This window comes from Carassius gibelio, chromosome A7 (assembly GCF_023724105.1).
Source record: "Carassius gibelio isolate Cgi1373 ecotype wild population from Czech Republic chromosome A7, carGib1.2-hapl.c, whole genome shotgun sequence".
Taxonomy (NCBI): Eukaryota; Metazoa; Chordata; class Actinopteri; order Cypriniformes; family Cyprinidae; genus Carassius; species Carassius gibelio.
This window is the reverse complement of record NC_068377.1, coordinates 30,370,177-30,388,482: the sequence shown is the minus strand read 5'-3', so window position 1 is coordinate 30,388,482 and position 18,306 is coordinate 30,370,177. Positions and strand designations below refer to the sequence as shown.

Genomic DNA, 18,306 nt, shown 5'->3' with positions numbered 1-18,306 from the left:
TTAACGTTAACACTGCTAAATAAATAAAAAAAATCCTATTATTTAATATCTTACGTACTTATCAAGACTGAGGTCCATGCTGGAGTGAGTCATACATCCTAAGCTCTCAAAAGGCAGACTGCATCATTTATTTTACAGGATTCATAGGATAGCAGTATTATAATATTGTCTGGCTATATTCGCTTTTGTTTATAAATACTAAAACCCATAATAGAGGTTTAGAACCTGATCCCAGGTTCAGATGTCACGGATAAATAAGACCTTCAAATTGAAAATGCATTTGTTACCAGAGCTTAACCTACGTGTGTTTACAAATGCATCACTAAGCAAACTGCACTGTTTACGTTTTGCATCGAACGCGTCGTTGTTTAGGAAACCTTTATTCTGCTCAGTGCCTACAGACCGGTTTATTGGGTTTATTCAAGGATGTGTTACATCATAAGGGTTACTGGGCAAATAAAGACTTTTTGTAAAGGTCTATGGAAACCATTTTAACTGGTTTCTGTTAGGATTCTAGTTAACTAAAACAAAAGGTATTAAGAACACATTTTTGTTACTTGAAATATTAACTGAAATTATATATATATATAGATATATTAATTTCAGCAACTTAATTTTAATTTAGTTTAACTTGGGGAAAATATATACACACACGCATACACATACACAAAAATTACAACACAACAAAATTGCTAAACCTTTACATTTAAGATAAAAAAATGTAAATATGGATAATGAATCCAATGATTGTCTTTACTTCCTTGATCACAATAGAAATGCACCTGCTTCTCTATTTTTAAGCTGTATTCAGAATGGTGCAGGGTAGGGGTTGTGTGACGTTTCAGAGCAAACAAATGAGGAGTGACTTGCTCATCTGTGTTCACCACCTGTAATCATGCAGACTGGCGCTCCACCTCGAACAGTTTTCAATTCTGTCCCCCTGTGAGCGGCAGAGCATCAACACACCCTCTGAAGACCAGGCTACAGGCAAGTACACTGGTTTCTCTCTCTCTCTGTCTTCCTTCGGCTTGCTCCTTTTTTATCAGGGGTCAAGTACACTAGTTTTTAGACTTGTGTAAATAATATACATCAGTTGCTATCTGTAGTATTCCATTTCTGTACTGTTCCTATATCTGATTACTAAGTGATTTAGGATTTTTGTTTTGTTTTGTTTTTTAAATAGCTTCTAAAGTGATGGCAGAGCAACAGATTTGTCTAAAAATGTTTTGTTTCTCAAATTCTCAAGCATCTCCAGATAGGGTACATTTTTAATTGTAACTGATAGAAGCGCCTCGCTCTTTATATTTTAAAAATCACATTCTTGCAATCTTCTTTAGCAACATATTTTTCAACCATTAACCACACTGGCACATGTTTTTTAGCTGAATTATTTTTCATCTGTGAAACAAGAGAAGCAAGAGGCCATTTATAAGTGAAATGAAAAGAAAATGTGAAAAACAAGTTCGCTGACCTCACTTACATCCTTTCGTTTCATATTGTTCTGTGGTCATTGGTAACCACACTGCTCTATTATTTTCCATGTCTTCTTCCCTTTCCCCTTTTCATGCTCTGATACTTTTTCCTGATACCACACCTGCAGTAAAATGGGTGGAAATTTGCATTTTGCTCCTCTGTGATGGGGTGTGGGAGAGAACTGGCCCTGCGTGTGGGGAAGGGATTTTTCTTTTTCAGTCCTGATCAAGTTCCTCTGATTATAGTGGAGAGATTAGGTCATGGCAGTGATGCATTGTAAAACCTCTCTGTCTGACTCAGGTTTACAAACCACAATCTGGACATTTGCTTGCAAAAGATACTACTGACTCGGAAAGATTTGAAGGTATGCAAAAAAATGGGAGCTTTTAGAAGATTCACAGACAAAGGCTTTTTACTCTCAAATACCCAGTTCAAGTTTCAAGTTTATTTATCAGGTGTACAATGCCAGTGACAACTTGCACATTTAAATGCTTGGGTTGAGGCTCTACATTAGTGCAACACAATATAAGTGCAGTATCATGCAAATTAGAGAGAAAAGAGAAAAAAAGTCTTGTGGTATGTGCAGTCTGTTTTTAAAGTGCAAATGATCTTTGCAAAGAAAAATAGTCATCATGAGGTGTATGTGTTGTATACACATTGTATTCAATGCGTTTCAGAAAAGCAATGCATAGAGGAGAAACAATAATGTACAGTACGTGGAAACTTTTTTTTTTACCTTAAACCACATAAACACATTGCATTACACCAAATACACAAAGTAATGTTCTTTTGAGCAACGTCATATGACCTCTTTAAAAAACGAGTTGTTGGGGACTGGGGTCAGCAATGATTTTGCGAGCCTTCCTCGACATTGTGTGTAATAGATGTCCTGTAAGGTGGGTAGTTTGGTGCCTATAATGATTCAGCTGCTCTCATGACTCTCTGGAGAGCCTTGTGATCGCTGATGGAGCAGCTTCCATAGTAATTTAAGTTCCAGTGTAATTTAAATGCTAATAACACTGCAATCTATATTGTCATGTGAAGTGGGGACAGTTATTTTATGTTTGGAGCCCAACTTGAATGTAAAAACAGCTAAATTCAGATGGGTTGCCAGCAACAAGTAGACTCTGTAAATATCCTGACATTAACTCTTGTTTGACAGGATTTATGCCATGATTACTCACAATATTAATCCATCAGCAGAGATTTTTAAAAGTGTCTTACTTTATCTAACATGTCCAGGTGAAGTGGAACCTTCAAAACTAATTACATTTAATTTTGCTGAACTATGATAATAAGTAGAGCCGCACAATTAATTTAATTTCTAAGCGCAATTACAATTATAAATGCCACAAAATTACGTAATCGTTCAAATCGTCAATTAACTTATGTTCTTCTGCGTGCTTATGATGCATTTTTCTTTCTTTCTACATGTTATCTTTAGGGTTTTTCTCATTATTTGAATTTTTGTTTTAGTATAACATTATAATAACATTCATATTTTTAAATTTTACATCATTTATAGTAGAAACCAATCCGATATGTATAGTTGACATTTGAGGCTTAATACTACAGAAATGCACAAAAGGTTTTTCCGTTTTCAGCTTGTTTATTTTCATATAAAAATACAGCATGCAGTCGCATCAAACAATGGTATAAACATCATTCAATGTAAATAATCCTTATTAATAATTGCAATTACAATTTCAAGGGAATAATCGACAATTATGATTTTTGGTATAATCGTGCAGCCCTAATAATAAGTATTATTATCATCATTATTGAATAATATGCATGTATTTATTTAAACACGCCACTGTAAATAAATACATGTGGTTTAGATGTACATGATGAGCATTCTGATTTTTAAATGTGTTTTGCCAGGTCATTTCATGATGGCACATTCAACTATAAGTGTCCAGCCAGGCTTGGTGGTGACCACTAATAATGCGAGGCTAAACCAGTGGAATAGCGGAGTGTGTGACTGCTGTGAAGACATGGGCATCTGTAAGTGTGGGGTGGAGAGAGAAAGAGGAAAAGCAGGAAATATAGACTACAGTCTATGTTTGTATGTTTTCTTCTGGCAGGTTGCTGTGGTTTCTGGTGTCCATACTGCCTCATGTGCAGGACCAGTGAGGAATTTGGAGAGTGCCTCTGTCTCCCCCTGCTGGAGATGTGCTTTGGTGGCATCTTGCCTCCTGTCACACTCGCTGTGCGGAGCAGTATGAGAGAGAGATTCCACATCAAGGTAAATACAGCAGCACTATACAATTTTAATGTATTTTAAAATGTAATTTATTTCTGTGATGGAAAGCTGAATTTTCAGCAGCCATTATTCCAGTCTTCAGTGTTACATGATCCTTCAGAAATTATTCTAATATGCTGATTTGCTGCTTTAGAACCATTTCTTATTATTATCAGCGATGAAAACAGTTGAGCGGCTTCATTATTTTTGTGGAAATGCCAAATCATACATTTTCAGAATTCTTTGATAAACAGAAAATATTTGTATCAGTGTAATTTAATAACAAATATTTGTCAATATTATTATTTGTCAATATTTGAAAGTCCCTTTTGATCAATTGAATGCTTCATTTCTGAATACAAGTATTAATTCCTTTAAACATCTTAATTTTGTTTTGTTTCAATTGACCAAACATGGCAAAAAAAAATAAGAGAGAGAGAGATAGAGAGCAAATTTGAGCACAAATACTAAATAAATATATTTATAATCAAAATTAAATTACCACAATAATGTGTTTATGATTTGGAAAATCATTCTTATATTCTATATATATATATATATATATAAAAACAAAGTCAAATTACTTTTCAAGTAATGTTTACCACAGAAATATTACTTTCCTCAAAAACCCCAACTACAAACAGAATTCATCAAGTTTACAGATGTTGCATGGCTTAAAAAATGATGTCCCCAGTTTGAACAGGATGATACTTTCCCCACCCTCCCATTATAGACTACTTGGTTTCATGTTTTGAAGTTTCTCTAGATTTGATGTTCTTTTCTCTGTCATGAAGGGTTCGATACAGGATGACTGCTGTGTGGTGACCTTCTGCACCGTGTGCGTGTGGTGTCAGATGGCGAGAGAGCTGAAGGCTCGACGACACTCCCTAGTGGTCATCAACCCTGCCGTCAACCCAGTTCACCAGCACCCGCAGGCTTTCAACCAGCCTCTGCAACCCATCAATCCTGCCTACCAGTGACCTCAGAGAACATAATCACACCTGCGGTCCTTTAACCTCAAGCTGCTCAAAGAGCTAAATCTGTTGTTGAAATTACATAGTGAAATTTATTCTTTCATTTTCATATTTATATCTAGCCTACCTGTTTTACAATGCCAATATTTTTACAGAACAAAACAATATTGCATTTTTCTAATTTTTTCAGCACTTTTCTCTATAGTTAAATTGCCAAATATAGTAAAAAAAAAAAAAAATAGAAAGCAAAGATTGGGTGTACACCTGTTTGAGTAAATAAATAATATATTTCCTCATAAAACTGTTTATTTCTCATGTGTGCATCAACAATGTCAATCTCAAAAATGCTGTGTGTGTTTGTACTGGAATATATGGTTTATGAGGACACAAATGTGTATTATGACATGGGTACTACCATATTGTAAATATGGTTTATGAGGACACTTCCTTTGTCCCTATGAAACAAAAGGCTTAAAAAAAACCATACAAAAATGGTGTTTTATGAAATTCTAAAATTGCCAGTAGTTTTCTGTAAGGGGTTGTAGGGTTTGTGTAGGTCGCTAGAAAAAACAGTTTGTACAGTATAAAAACCATTACGCCTATGGAGAGTCCCTGTAAACCACAAATACAAGTGTGTGTGTGTGTGTAATTGGGCTCTTGTCTCTTGTCCAAACTGTGTCAACACAGAACTTATGTGGAGAGTTTAATGAGATACTGAAATTAGTCAAAGGGGAATCTGGAAGGAAGGACTAATATGCAAAAAACAACATACATGTAGCTAACAGGAAATTGCGGTAACAATAAATCATTGTGGCCGCTTATAATGTTAAATAATAACTCTCCCACATATTTCTTGGAAAACTGCAAACAGATGATTCCTCCACTATTTACTAATTATGTTATCATCTATATATATAGAGAGAGAGAGACCTGATAGCTTTAATTTACAGCTATTAGGCAAAACAGGTTTGGAGCGATGATGTAAATGATTAAAGAACATTACCTTCTGGATGAACTTTACTTTTAAAGAAATATTTTATATCCTCAACCAGGGAGCAGACATGCAGGTCTGCTGCTGGCCAGATGGGTGCCCTAAGCAGAATTGTATTGTTGTGCCCCCTCCCCAATTATTATGGAAGTACAACAAAAAACACCTACTAAAGGGGTCAAAATAGAGCTTAAATAAAATATAAAAGTAAATTACTCAGTTGCAATTAAATTGTATTATTTACAAATTACATTTGTAGCTAGACAGTTGCCTATGGCTATGATTTTACTAATACAGTTGATTTAAAGTCTTAAGAATTTTACTTCAATAAAACCAAGGATTATATTTTGTAAGGATGCCCACATGTTTTTGTTGAAGAAATTATTGAGGACAGCATTTCTATTGCAAAAAGGTGGTCAAAAATGAAAGATTAAGTGGATATTTTAATTCAATATTTGGTCCATATTAAACAAGGCTTTGATCATCCTGTTACAATTATCAGCCATTTGTAATAATAGCCTATGAAATGTACATAATTTGTTTATTTTGTATTTTAACAGTGTTATTCAGTGAAACCATACAAATATTATTAATCTACCAATCATTATTGCCTCGTTTTTTATATATATATATAATGCATTTTATAGCATTTTAAAAGGTTGTTGTTCGCTTAGGTCTATTTTTATCACCACAGAATTATTAACTGAATACTTCGTAAATTATTATTCGAAGTATCAATGCCATGTGGTTAATTTGTAGTTAGCTACCACTGCTACAAGAACCGTGTTTATTTTTATTTTTTTTCGTAATAAAATCATGGTTTATTTTCGGAAGGAATTGAAACTTGAGGATATTAAGGCAGATGCAGAATTAAAACACGTTATTAACTTAATGGTATAAAAATCCCAAAAAGTTTCACAGGATTTTAAACGTAAAATAGTTTAAAGTGATGTACGGGCGCTTAAATGTTTATTTAAGTATACATATATGTTAATATATATAACGTAATACGAAACGTTGGTGCCCCACGCAAACTGCGTACTCTGCGTGTAGGAATCGGCGGTACTGTAATGCCAAGTGATCACTTCGGTCAGCTATTGAGATTAATCTGATTTACGCCGAATTTAAATTAAAATATGTAGTAGGATATTTTTAATGGATATTTAACTTGGAAGTTTTAGTTTTTAGTTTCAGCGAGGAGACGCTACGCAAATCCCTAAAGATGGCGGCCGCAACAAAATGTCACGTGACTGAACCCATCGAATACTTTGACGTCCTAATATTCAGGAACATTCATCGTTCATTTGAAAAAATAACTTTCGTCCCTGGGTGGGCTCGAACCACCAACCTTTCGGTTAACAGCCGAACGCGCTAACCGATTGCGCCACAGAGACATATGCGGCTATGCTTCTTGAGTACAGTAATAGGACAGTAAGTATGATGATTGGTTATTACTTGAATTTCCATGATTTTACTAAAAAGATCATGATTAAAATGTATAATTATTACAATAAAAAAACATGGTAATTTTATACATTTATTTCGTTGTCGACATATTCTGTTATCTTTTCCCTGCTCTGAATTTTAGATTGATCTCAGTATTTTCGTCATAAAATACTATAGTGAGATAGTAAGATCATGTGTATTAACGGGTGACGCCTGCTGGTCGAAATTGTGTAAATGCAACAAAAACTTAGATTGAAATACAATTACATATAAAGTGTCTGTATAATATATGTTTTAAAATAATTATTATTGCAGTGCTTGTTTTTTTTTTTTTTTCATGGAGAGCTTAAACAGGCCAGTAAGAGACTACAACTCACCCTTTTAATCACACAAATGTCTCGTTAAAAATGTGTACAAATTGATAAAATTGATCCGAGATCAGAGCTCAATGGTTATCAATGGCAGCCGAGTTCAATGAACTTGCATGAGAGATCGCCCCCCAGCGGCCAACTATTGAACTTTACAAACAGTTATGACGTGACGAAACATCGTTTACTGAAATCACGTTCCTTTTGCATGTACCCACTGTTCACTAAATTATATGTATTATATGTATATGTATGTATATAAATTTAATGACTTTTCAATTTGCCTAAAGGTGTGATATTCGTTTTGTGAAGCATTGCTCTTGTATGTTGAGTTGCTGGATTGAATGTTTTTGAGTCATTTTTTTTTTCTTAAACCTTCTTTTTGCATAAGTTTCAGATGGATATTGATGTTAATTGCTCTTTGCACTTGGAAACTGTACACCACATCTTCTGGCACTTGTAGTCATGTTAAAAATATATGAATATTTTTATTACAGAAATGTAAATACCGAAGTTTTTGTTGTTATTAATCTATTTATTTTGCTGGTTAAATTTCACATTCATAAGTGTCAATTTTCTAACAAAAGTTGTATAGTCCTGTTGTATAGTCTTTTATAAAGAGTTGGAAAATTACTTGTGTACTGTCCAACACAGTACAAATAGAAAGGCATTTTAAACGGTCCGTTTGTGTTCTATATTTAAAATTATTTGAGTATTGTAAAGGTCATGCTTGTCTATGATTGGATTTTTTGTTTTTGTCTTTTATTTGTTATTATTGTTTTATATTATATATTACTTATTTATTCTTTGTTACCCTGGATTTATATTATCTGTTATATATTTTTGTATATCTCGTTTAAAGCATAATAATAATAATACAAATAAATAAAATAATAATAATAATCCTTTTGCATACCAAAAAAAACTTCCTTTTGATTCGCGCTACGAACCACTGTTTCGAAACATACGATTCGCGAAGGTTTCGAAGCTTCATCACGAAGCAGTAAGCGGTCACCTTCTGGAGTAACTGCGTGTTGGTTTTGGACAAGGGGCAAGGAACTCGACCGGAAGTTGAAGTCGGGTGGGGGCTGCCATCTTTTAGCAGAACTTCACTTGCGTTAGCATTCCCATTGACTCCCATTCATTTTGGCGTCACTTTGACAGCGAATAACTTTACATCTGAGGCGTTTAAAGACTCTGTTTGTCCATTATTTATTTCTAAAGATACACGACAATGTATAAAGGGCTCCATTACCTTCTATGTTACATTATGGCCCCGTATAAACAGTTTTTGTAAAAAATAGGCTAACGATTGCGTCATAACCACTCGGCTCTCTGTCGCATTACCGTACAGACAGGAGGAGAAGCTCGCAGGCAATTAACTTAACATGGCGTACTGGCGTTATATTTTAAAACACTATACAAAATAATTAATCAGAATACTTACTCTTGCTCACTCACGACAAAGAACTCCCCGCTCTGGCAGTTTGCACGCACAGCTACTAGAAGATTTACATCTGCAAGACAGGTTGCTGACGTCGTCAAGCTTCGTTTGAGTCTGCGCGTCAGAAACGGAAGTGCTAAAAAACGCTAAAACTGGGCTTCATTTGTCTCAATTGAGTTCCAATGGGGTCGCTGTGTCCATTTCTTTTACTGTCTATGGTTTTGGACCAGGAGCCGCTTGCATAAACTGTTTAGAATACACAGTTAAGACAACTCATTTGTTTTTTGACTGGTCATAACTGTTTGAGGAAAAATATTAGAATGTAGCATGACACGTTAGCACGTAGCCCGGCTAGCTCAGTCGGTAGAGCATGAGACTCTTAATCTCAGGGTCGTGGGTTCGAGCCCCACGTTGGGCGACTGTATCTTTTTTTTTTCGAAAAAGACCTTTATAAAAGATTGACTCGGAAAATATATTCAGGATAGTCCAAATGAAACACACTTGGAACATTATTTAATATAACTTTTTTTAGCCTGCAAAACGTATTTAATGTATTTCTTCATGAATGCCAGAATTTTTAAAGCACGTTTACAAAAGCTATAGCATGTAACTCTGGAAAAGTAGTGAAAATAAAGAAGCAATAATTTTAAAAAAGTTCTTTAGAACATTTCTGTTCATGGTTACAGTAGGTGTGGTTTCACTGCAGAGGTGCTTCTAAAGAGAATAAACATGATGATAAGAAAAACGTGTTTGTGTGTAAGAGAAAGAGAACATTAGTAGGCTATTTGCATACCTATTTGTGATCCTAATGTTATGGTAATGCTATTGTAAAAATGTAGCCTATTTGTGGTACTTTCATGGTAATTTTGTAATCTTTTCAATGTTCAATTTCCCTCTTTTCAGTTTTTTCAGAAACTCAATAGTTTTTAGCTCGTAACCCTCACTGCAGGGCCCTTGGAATTGCCATAACCTTCCCCCATTATGGCCCCGTCTCTGACTGTTGTTTGTTGACCCACTGAACAATGCATGTTAAATGGCAAGAGAGTTGAAGTAGAGCTTATATGTGAAAAATGCCAGAAACTACAAGAAGCCAAAACCTGGCAGCCTCATAAATCCAAATAAACCTTCCCAGCAGAAAGAAGTGTAGAATAGTTATTAGTCTTTAAAATTCAGTGTTACAACCAAAACTTTTTTTTTTTTTGCACATTTTTTTGCATCCAGTCCATTTTTGCATCATATGTGAACATGTTTTACTACGTTAAAGTTTCTTCATTTTCAATTGTTTATTGTTAAAATGAGCTCTACTGCATTTCATTTAATTCTGTTATTTTAAACTTTTCTCAGCCATTTAAGACTTTGAATGTCTATCACTGTTGACTGAAGAAATTTGTGTTCTTTCCAATAGCTCCGACTTCCTGTCAATTTCACATTGTGCAATTCCACACTTCCACATCTCAACACATTTTGTTACTTTAGTACATGTTTCCTGAAATGTTTGAAGCACATTGACTCATGGTGACCTGCTGTTCTACATGTGTCTGTTGGAAAATCTACACAAGCGCTCACCAAACCTCTAGAGTTCATCAAAAGCAGCAAATGCAACCAGTCTGTACATGCAACTAAGCAAACAACAATCGGAGTGTGAAGATGCTGAGACATCTGTGTCAATCAATATTGTTCTGAGAAATCAGCCACTCTCAGTGATGAACATTACAATAACATATACAATATTATTACCTTACGATTTTTACATTGTAAACACTTTAAAATAATCACTATCGCAATACAGTGGCATACAATTATATACAGTCTAATGATTGAGGAAGTAGTTATTAGGAGCTAGTTATTCTATAATTAATATACTTTTTACATGAAGATATACATCAAAAAGGTGAATACTGCCACTCCTGTTGAGTTACATCAGAGTTTCGATCTTATCTGTTCATCGCTGACATCATTTACGGTAAACCGTCTAATATGTAGTCGATGCTTATCAGCTAAGAAGAAGATCAGGTGGTGAGTTGAAAGTACAAAAGGAGGGTGATCTTCCAGTAATTTTAAGTTCCTGAGATTAACCTTTCTTAAGATTTTTAACCTTACCAAAGATAATAATACTTGTTTAAAATGTAATTCCGTTTGCTAACTAAACCTTTACAGCTGCATTCTGGAGATCAGTAACTAACCATGATCTTCCAACAGCGTGCAAATAAAATATTTGAAATAGTTGAAACTGCAAACAAATATCCACTTTTCAGACCTTTATGTATTTCAAATGACACAAACACTAGCTTCTACATTTTTTGGATCCCCTTTAGTGGGACCCCTTTTCTAAAATATAAATGGAGCTAGGCCTATATATTTTCATATATAATTTTTTTTAAGCTGTTTATGCTGTGTGAAAAAAAATATTAAGTCTGAACACATCCTTCAAAGTAGCCTGACCTGAGTCTCGGGTTGCAAAAGGGGAATAAAGATGGTCAGTCCATAACAGAAAGATAGCACATTGTTTCTTAAATAAAACAATTAGCTTCTATAAAGTCATATACCAAAACAAATGATTCATTATTAAAATATTATGTGGAAAATATTATGTTGTATTAAACTGACCGTGAATTTAGATTTTTTTTTTTGTGCAGCTTAAACCTGAAAACAAACCTTTTAAAATAACCATTTTATCTATATTGAAAAAGCAACCTGTATGATAAATATGTTTATTATAAAAAAGTTTATTTCATTTAATTAAGATATCACAAAACTAGTATATTAATAACCCTTCAATCATGGTAATTTCACATTTTTCCAAAGCTTATGATTCACAATTTAACAAGTGACAGTCAATACAAAACAATGCAATACAAAATATTATATATAAAAACACTGTCCAAAAGCACTTATGCAATGAACACATACAATAATGAAAAGAAAACACAGGACCTTTTGAACAAATGCGTGACAGTAATTCCAATAACTCTGCAAAGTACATGATAAAATATCTGTACAAGAGAACGAACACAAAGACACAGCAGGCAAGAAAACTGGTTTAGTGGCATTCCAGAAGAAATCATAACAACGTTCATAAGGTCACTTGGTTTTAGATCTCCATCTGTTACTTCCGAGATGTTCATAATAGATTAAATATCAGTATACAGTTTTAATATCACAGTATCAATGAAAATAACAATATGCATATTCTGAATGGTCAATGACTGCTGCCTTGCAGAGCAATGGCCAAAAAGTATTTATACAAAAACAGCTGTCTCATCTGACTCCAGTGGCTCTTGGCTTACAGGCGCTTCATTCTCAAAGCTTCTCCATGGCACGCCGGTATCCATAACAGCTGGTTTGCATGGCACATCTATGCCCATTTCCTGTGAAGGGGGTTTATTGCATACCTCAAACAGGACCTCAAATTTATTCTCTGACTCTCCTGGTTCCTGCCAGATCAGCAGTTCATATCTCCCAAAGCGGCAGAGCACCTTGTCATCTAGCTCAGCTCTTTCTAGGTATCTCAGTTCAGACCCACCGACCATGAGTTTGACCTTCTGGCTGATGTTCTGGATCATGAAGCTCAAGAGCGGGCTGCCAGCTTTCCTAAACGCCTGTATGGTTAGCTGTTTTCTGGAGACAGAGGTGTCATTTAGGACAAAGACGCAGGTCTGTCCATCACGGCCAATCCTTACTTGATCTTCAGCGTTCATTTTGTATGGCTGATTTAGGGGCAGGGTGTGGAAAAGCGGACAAATGGCTTGGTTAGGGTGGAAGAGATGGATATGAAGACAAGTGAGCAGCTCTTCAGTCTCCAGTTTGCTATTGTCATTCATTGTGGGAAACAAATGGACGCAACTTCTGTGGGGCTGAATTGCTTTGCTGACAGTTAAACCTAAGGAAAAACGACAAGAAACAACTAGTTAGGCTATGTGTTAGTACATTGTTGCAGAAAAACGTATTATTTTGAATTAAAGTGAGATAGATGTGTGAAAATCACAGATCTGGCGAAAACTTTACACTTGAGTATATATACACGGACTAAATAGGCTAAGTGCAGTAAAGTTTAACAAAACGAGTCAGTAACTCACCTTCGAAAGCTGTTTGCAACGATCATCAGCTAACGGACTGCTGTTCTGAAGCGGATATCGCTATGCTATGAGCTCAACCAAACAAATGGGAATTGCATCAGAAACACCCACCCCCTTCCAGCTTGGGACATGTGACTCAAAAACTCCAGAGTTGCGCAACTGACTTCCATGCTTTCGCTATCTGTTTCATGCTTGTTTTGATACAGTCTATGGTGTCTTGCTATATTTCTACAGTATTATCTGTCCTATATTTGACCCGGAGAAACCAGACACGCTTTATTATCGTTTTGTTCAAAAATAATAATCCTATGTTGCGTAGCTGATTGTTAAAAGTTAAAGCATTCGCCAGTCTTTATCTTGTGACATGACATCGTTTAATGACCAGATAAAGGAGATGTTAAACATGACAGCGAACACGTTTATGTTCATTATTTACGATGTCTCAGTCACTCCCCAGAAACGTCCTGACAAAATTTTAAAACCACAGGGAAGGGAAGTTGATGAGAAATGTTGGCGGCTTTCAGGCAACTGAAAGTGTCAATTGCATGTCAGTTTCGTCATCACAGCAAAATAACAATATTTCAACATAATCTATAAACGCCTAACACGTAGGCTAAAACACGTAAGTAATAAGCATGCTCTTATTTCATTTATGTTTGACTCAGCTTTCAGTGTGGTCTGGAACAGCTTGCTTTATCTAAAACATCCTTATGAAACAAAGTTAAGTGAACACGGATATCAGATCTAGACTGTAAACAATTGCGCACTCTTTATCTTTTTGCTGAAGTCAAGTGAGGATCTCAATCTAATCTAGAATAGTGCATTACCGCAACCTACTGGTAGCATGAACTAGAGACACTGATTAAAACCCTACAAAATCATTATATCTGTCTAATTAAATTATATTTACCGCTGTAACAATAGTGATTTATTTAACTGCCCAAGTGACATGCAGACTTTGTTTCTGTGATAAACATTAACCAGTTACAGAAGCAGAAAGACCTGTCTGAGTAGTTTAAATAGCATGTTTAGAGGGGAGAATTCATTTCTGGCAGAATACAATTTATTTTGGTGGCAAAATAATTCTGAGATTTTCTTGATATGCTTTTTGATTCCTGCAATGAATGATAACATTTAAGAGTCCATTGATTTGCTGATCAAATATTTCCTTCAATCCAATTCTTGCCAGAATAAAAAAATAAAAATAAAAAAAAATAAAAAAAAAATTCACTGTTAGTTGTTGAACAAAAATGTGTACCTAACCTGATTCTACTTTCCCATAATTCTGTCAGTTTTGATGCGTTTACTTTTTATGACTGATTTAGCCTGTGCTGCTGCTATTCAATATTTTAATATTTCATCCCTGTTTATTCCCTTGCGATGACGGACTGATTCCTCATTAACCTCTATTCTCATACGAGTGCACAAAAACGTTTCTGACTTGCCACGTTCCGCGTGATCCACATTCTTAAACTTGATTGGTTTATTCAGCCTTGTGGGCGGGACTTATGAAGTATATTACTGAATGACGCACCCTCTTCCTCATTGTGGTGTTGAGGCAGACGGTGAGTATTGTGTTTTAGTACTTTGACCTTTATCACCTTAGTATTAAAAATAAGGTTTATAATTCGACATTAAAGCATTTATGATATAAGCAGCTTTTATATGGGAGGCAAAAACTGTGTAAATCGCCTGAATGTAAAAGTCATACATCGTGTTTATCTCGGCGCGCAACGGCCGTTCGGCTAACGTACCAAGCTAACGCTGTTAGCTTATTCAAACTTGGCACCAGAAACTGATTTTCTCATCAAGGTGCTGGGCACGTGAATCGACGATTAGTTGCTATATTCTTCTTCTCATGATTTACGAGTATAAATGCTTAAGATAATATGCCGTGAATAAATTTAATCTTTGTCGAGGTTTCATAGTCCGCCAATATTAAGTAATCACACGAGGCCGTGGCGTATGTAAACGTGTGAGGAGAATTCTTGCTTGGTTGATACGAAACCTCATTTAAGTTCTGTTTAACATGGCATAATTTTATTTAGTCGTGCTTGCGTGTATGTAGGGTGTAGTAACATTTTAAAGTATTTGCATAAACTGGTTTGACTTGATTGGCTTCTCAGGAAGTGAACTGTGAAAGGTTTCGATTTCAGTTTAGCAGCAGGCGTGGCTTCTGTTCTCGTTGTAGTACATTAGTTTGCAAAAATTCATAATCCTATACATTAACCGTAGTAATTTTTCTTGCATTACTGGCTACTCATTAGAAGCATATCTTGTCACAGTGCGTTTCAGGCTCTGCGTAACACATTAGCAAAGATGGTGAAGATCTTCATTGGGAACCTGCCTCCACAGGCAGAAGCAGAAGAAATAAAGTCCCTGTTCGCTCAATATGGAACAGTCACTGAGTGCGCCATTATCAAGAACTTTGCCTTTGTCCACATGGATGATCGTAAAAGTGCTACAAAGGCAATAAAAAACCTTCATTTGTACAAGCTGCATGGAACACCCATCAATGTTGAAGCAAGTCGGAGCAAAAACCAGGGCCCGGTGAAGCTTCATGTTGCCAATGTGGAGAAAGGAGCAGATGAAGAGCTCAGAGCACTGTTTGAAGAGTACGGCTCTGTTTCCGAATGTGCCGTCATTAAGAACTTTGCCTTCGTACACATGACCAATTCCGATGAGGCCATGGATGCCATCAAGGGGTTGGACAACTCTGATTTCCAAGGTATAAAAAAAAAAAATCTAGTCGTTCTTTCATGTCCTTTTGCATGTTTATCACATTTGCTAATTGAAAATTCTTTTGCATTTGCAGGCAAACGAATTCATGTGCAGATTTCAAAGAGTCGACCAAGAGGCGAGGAGGAAGACTATGGCCCCCCAGACGGTGGATTTTGGCCACCCCGTTTCCCTGGTGACCGACCCGAGCCTCCTGGTTATCCTAGGGGTCGCTTCGGGTATCCCCCTGGTCCCCCTCCACCACCACCACCCATGCCCCCCAGACGCCCCCCATACCCAGAGCGTGCTGCACCGGCATACGAGCGAGAACGCGGTGTGGTTGATTATTACGAGAAGTACCGTGCTCGCCCTTACGGCGTCTCCTCCTATGAGGACCGGCGTATGGGTGCCATCCCCCCTCCCCCACCGCCCCCGTCATCAAGCATTATGAGAGAGAGATTGTCTGGCAATGGCCTCGACCCCTATGAGCGACGCCCCCTTCCACCACCGCCATCCTCGTACTATGCACGAGACCGCAGTCCCATCAGACGTGTTCCTCCTCCCCCTCAGCCACCCGCTGGGAATGGTTACTCATTCGAGCGATCTCGTCTCTCACCTCTTTCCATGTCTCGGACCCCGATGTACAGCATGCCTCGGGCCAGAGACCCCTATGCTGACAGGGCGGCGCCACCTCCACCACCTCCGCGCTACTCGTATTAAAGTGCACCACTGCGCTTTTGTAATCCAAGGTGAGAATAGGTCCCCGTAACCCAAAAATGAAATCTGAAATGACCTTTTAATATACAACCAAGATTTAATGTACTTGCCCTATTCTGCGTGTCGTGTAATTGATGCGCATGTAGCAGTAATGAAAACTTTGTATCAAAGTGCCTGGATCATACATTTTTAATGGCCTTATGGTCTTTTTAAAAGCACTGCTCAGACGCTTAACTTCGTATCGAAGTGTTTCGATGTTAAATTCTAGTAACCTTTTGGTGCATTAAGATCTCACTTCGTATTAATCAAATAGACTTTATGCAAATCTTTATTTTAACTTAGCTTGTCGATTCAGTAATCCCAGATGGCACTGCAGCCGTTTGACTCATGTGGTTTGCTCTCTTTCCAGGTGTAAATTATTCAACAAGATCGTCGTCGTTGTCTCCAGGTGCACGTGCCGCGATGCGTCTTTGTCTGCCAGAGCGCGTTTCGTTCGCCTGCGCACCATAGTGGAAGAGTTCTGTTGCGGACTGCACATTCTATAAAACTACCGCTTTTACACGCATAAAAACGTCCTCATGCTAAATTGTCAACTCTGCTTTATTTTTTGCCTTGTTTTTATTGTTTAACATTGGATAGGTGAGAGAAGCACTAAGCCAGAATACATAAATTAGGTTAACTTGGTGGTTTGGTTAAGACTATTAAAGGTCTATTAAAAACGTCTTATAAAAATTCTTCTTTCAAAGAACTCTTCATTGTATCACACTGTACCTTTTTACCTTTTAAAAATCTGGAAGGAGGTTATCGTTTGTTATTAAACTACTGTAGCAAGCGCCATGACAATTTTGATTTAGAACCAAAAATTTATGTGTAAAGCTTTTTCTTTTTTTTTCTCTCTCTTTCCCCCCCCCCCCCCCCCTCTCTAATCTGTTTGTTAAAGTGCGGCATGCAAGAAAGCATATAGTCTCCGCAGCAATAAAACCTTTCCGTCTACTGGCATTATTGAAAATGTGTTGTAAAGTGTGCATTTTAATTGCAGATTATCGAAGTTAAAGGACTTTGTATCATTTTCTTTCATAGGAACACTTGCAAGTTTTAATAAAAAAAAAAAAAAAAAAAAGACTGGAACTTGGTTCGTCGTTTTGCTTTTATTGCCAACCTTTTAAACTCAAGTTGCCTAAAATAGGCTTAAAAGTTACTATATAGCTTGGAGATTGACACACAAATTAAAACCATAACATCTTGCTTCCTAGTTTAGAAGTATTACGGAGAATGAAACCGCTTCTGCGGCGAAATGAAAACGATTACCATCCATTCGTCTTCAAATCTATTCTTGCCCTAAACCATTATCGTCTCAGTATTCCTGGTCCGTGTCCAAATAATCCTATCATTCAGATTCACAAAGTGGGTAGACTTGCCAATATTTCCAATCAGTGGTCCTTTTTAAGTGTAATTGTGACAGGTAAGTCGCTTGATTTAGTTTCTTCAGCATGCCATTTATATACTTAATTGTTTCATGGTAGGTTCAGTACAGAGACTGAATATGTGTCTCAGGAACCAAATGTTTTGCAAGTGATGAACTCATTCCTGAGGGTAAGTTTTATATTTTAGGTTAACTTGTGCTTGTCCCCCCTCATAGTTTTGTCTTGAATTTACAATAAAATGTGTTGTCCGTTCACTCATTTACCCATGGGACACCAAGTGAATGCCTCTTCTGGCAGTGATCTCCGCATAGAAACATTTATTTTTCCTTTATAAGGTGACTGCAATTTCAATAAACCAATAAAGCTTTTTTTTCCTACCCAAACTGTCTTGGCTGTTATTGTTAAGAATAAGGCAGTTGTGTATTAAGGTATG

The 18,306-nt window shown here is 36.5% G+C and overlaps 3 protein-coding genes and 2 non-coding genes across 6 annotated transcripts; 3 read left to right on the top strand and 2 right to left on the bottom strand.

Moving 5' to 3' along the window:
* Nucleotides 1-901: 901 nt before the first annotated feature.
* Nucleotides 902-4,962, top strand: ponzr6 (plac8 onzin related protein 6). 2 transcript variants are annotated; one of them, XM_052600814.1, is made up of 4 exons: nt 902-987; nt 3,358-3,480; nt 3,561-3,721; nt 4,513-4,962. In XM_052600814.1, exons 2-4 carry the CDS (start codon nt 3,366-3,368, stop codon nt 4,696-4,698), a joined length of 462 nt encoding a protein of 153 aa, XP_052456774.1. In that variant the 5' UTR covers nt 902-987; nt 3,358-3,365; the 3' UTR covers nt 4,699-4,962. The 2 variants fall into 2 exon arrangements, with proteins under 2 accessions (XP_052456774.1, XP_052456775.1); XM_052600815.1 differs by lacking the exon at nt 902-987 and adding an exon at nt 1,432-1,837.
* Nucleotides 4,963-7,000: 2,038 nt separating this feature from the next.
* Nucleotides 7,001-7,074, bottom strand: trnan-guu (transfer RNA asparagine (anticodon GUU)). The gene has a single exon. It is a non-coding gene; the product is annotated as a tRNA-Asn (tRNA).
* A 2,209-nt stretch (nt 7,075-9,283) lies between these two features.
* Nucleotides 9,284-9,356, top strand: trnak-cuu (transfer RNA lysine (anticodon CUU)). The gene has a single exon. It is a non-coding gene; the product is annotated as a tRNA-Lys (tRNA).
* A 2,288-nt stretch (nt 9,357-11,644) lies between these two features.
* LOC128017168 (TRAF-interacting protein with FHA domain-containing protein A) lies at nt 11,645-13,181 on the bottom strand. Its single transcript, XM_052602415.1, has 2 exons — nt 13,015-13,181; nt 11,645-12,818 (listed from the first exon to the last, which is right to left on the bottom strand). The coding sequence occupies exon 2, from the start codon at nt 12,757-12,759 to the stop codon at nt 12,178-12,180; it is 582 nt and encodes a 193-aa protein (XP_052458375.1). The 5' UTR covers nt 12,760-12,818; nt 13,015-13,181; the 3' UTR covers nt 11,645-12,177.
* A 1,330-nt stretch (nt 13,182-14,511) lies between these two features.
* Nucleotides 14,512-18,256, top strand: LOC128017167 (RNA-binding protein 4.1). Its single transcript, XM_052602414.1, has 4 exons — nt 14,512-14,579; nt 15,300-15,742; nt 15,830-16,481; nt 16,859-18,256. Exons 2-3 carry the CDS (start codon nt 15,334-15,336, stop codon nt 16,450-16,452), a joined length of 1,032 nt encoding a protein of 343 aa, XP_052458374.1. The 5' UTR covers nt 14,512-14,579; nt 15,300-15,333; the 3' UTR covers nt 16,453-16,481; nt 16,859-18,256.
* Nucleotides 18,257-18,306: the final 50 nt, after the last annotated feature.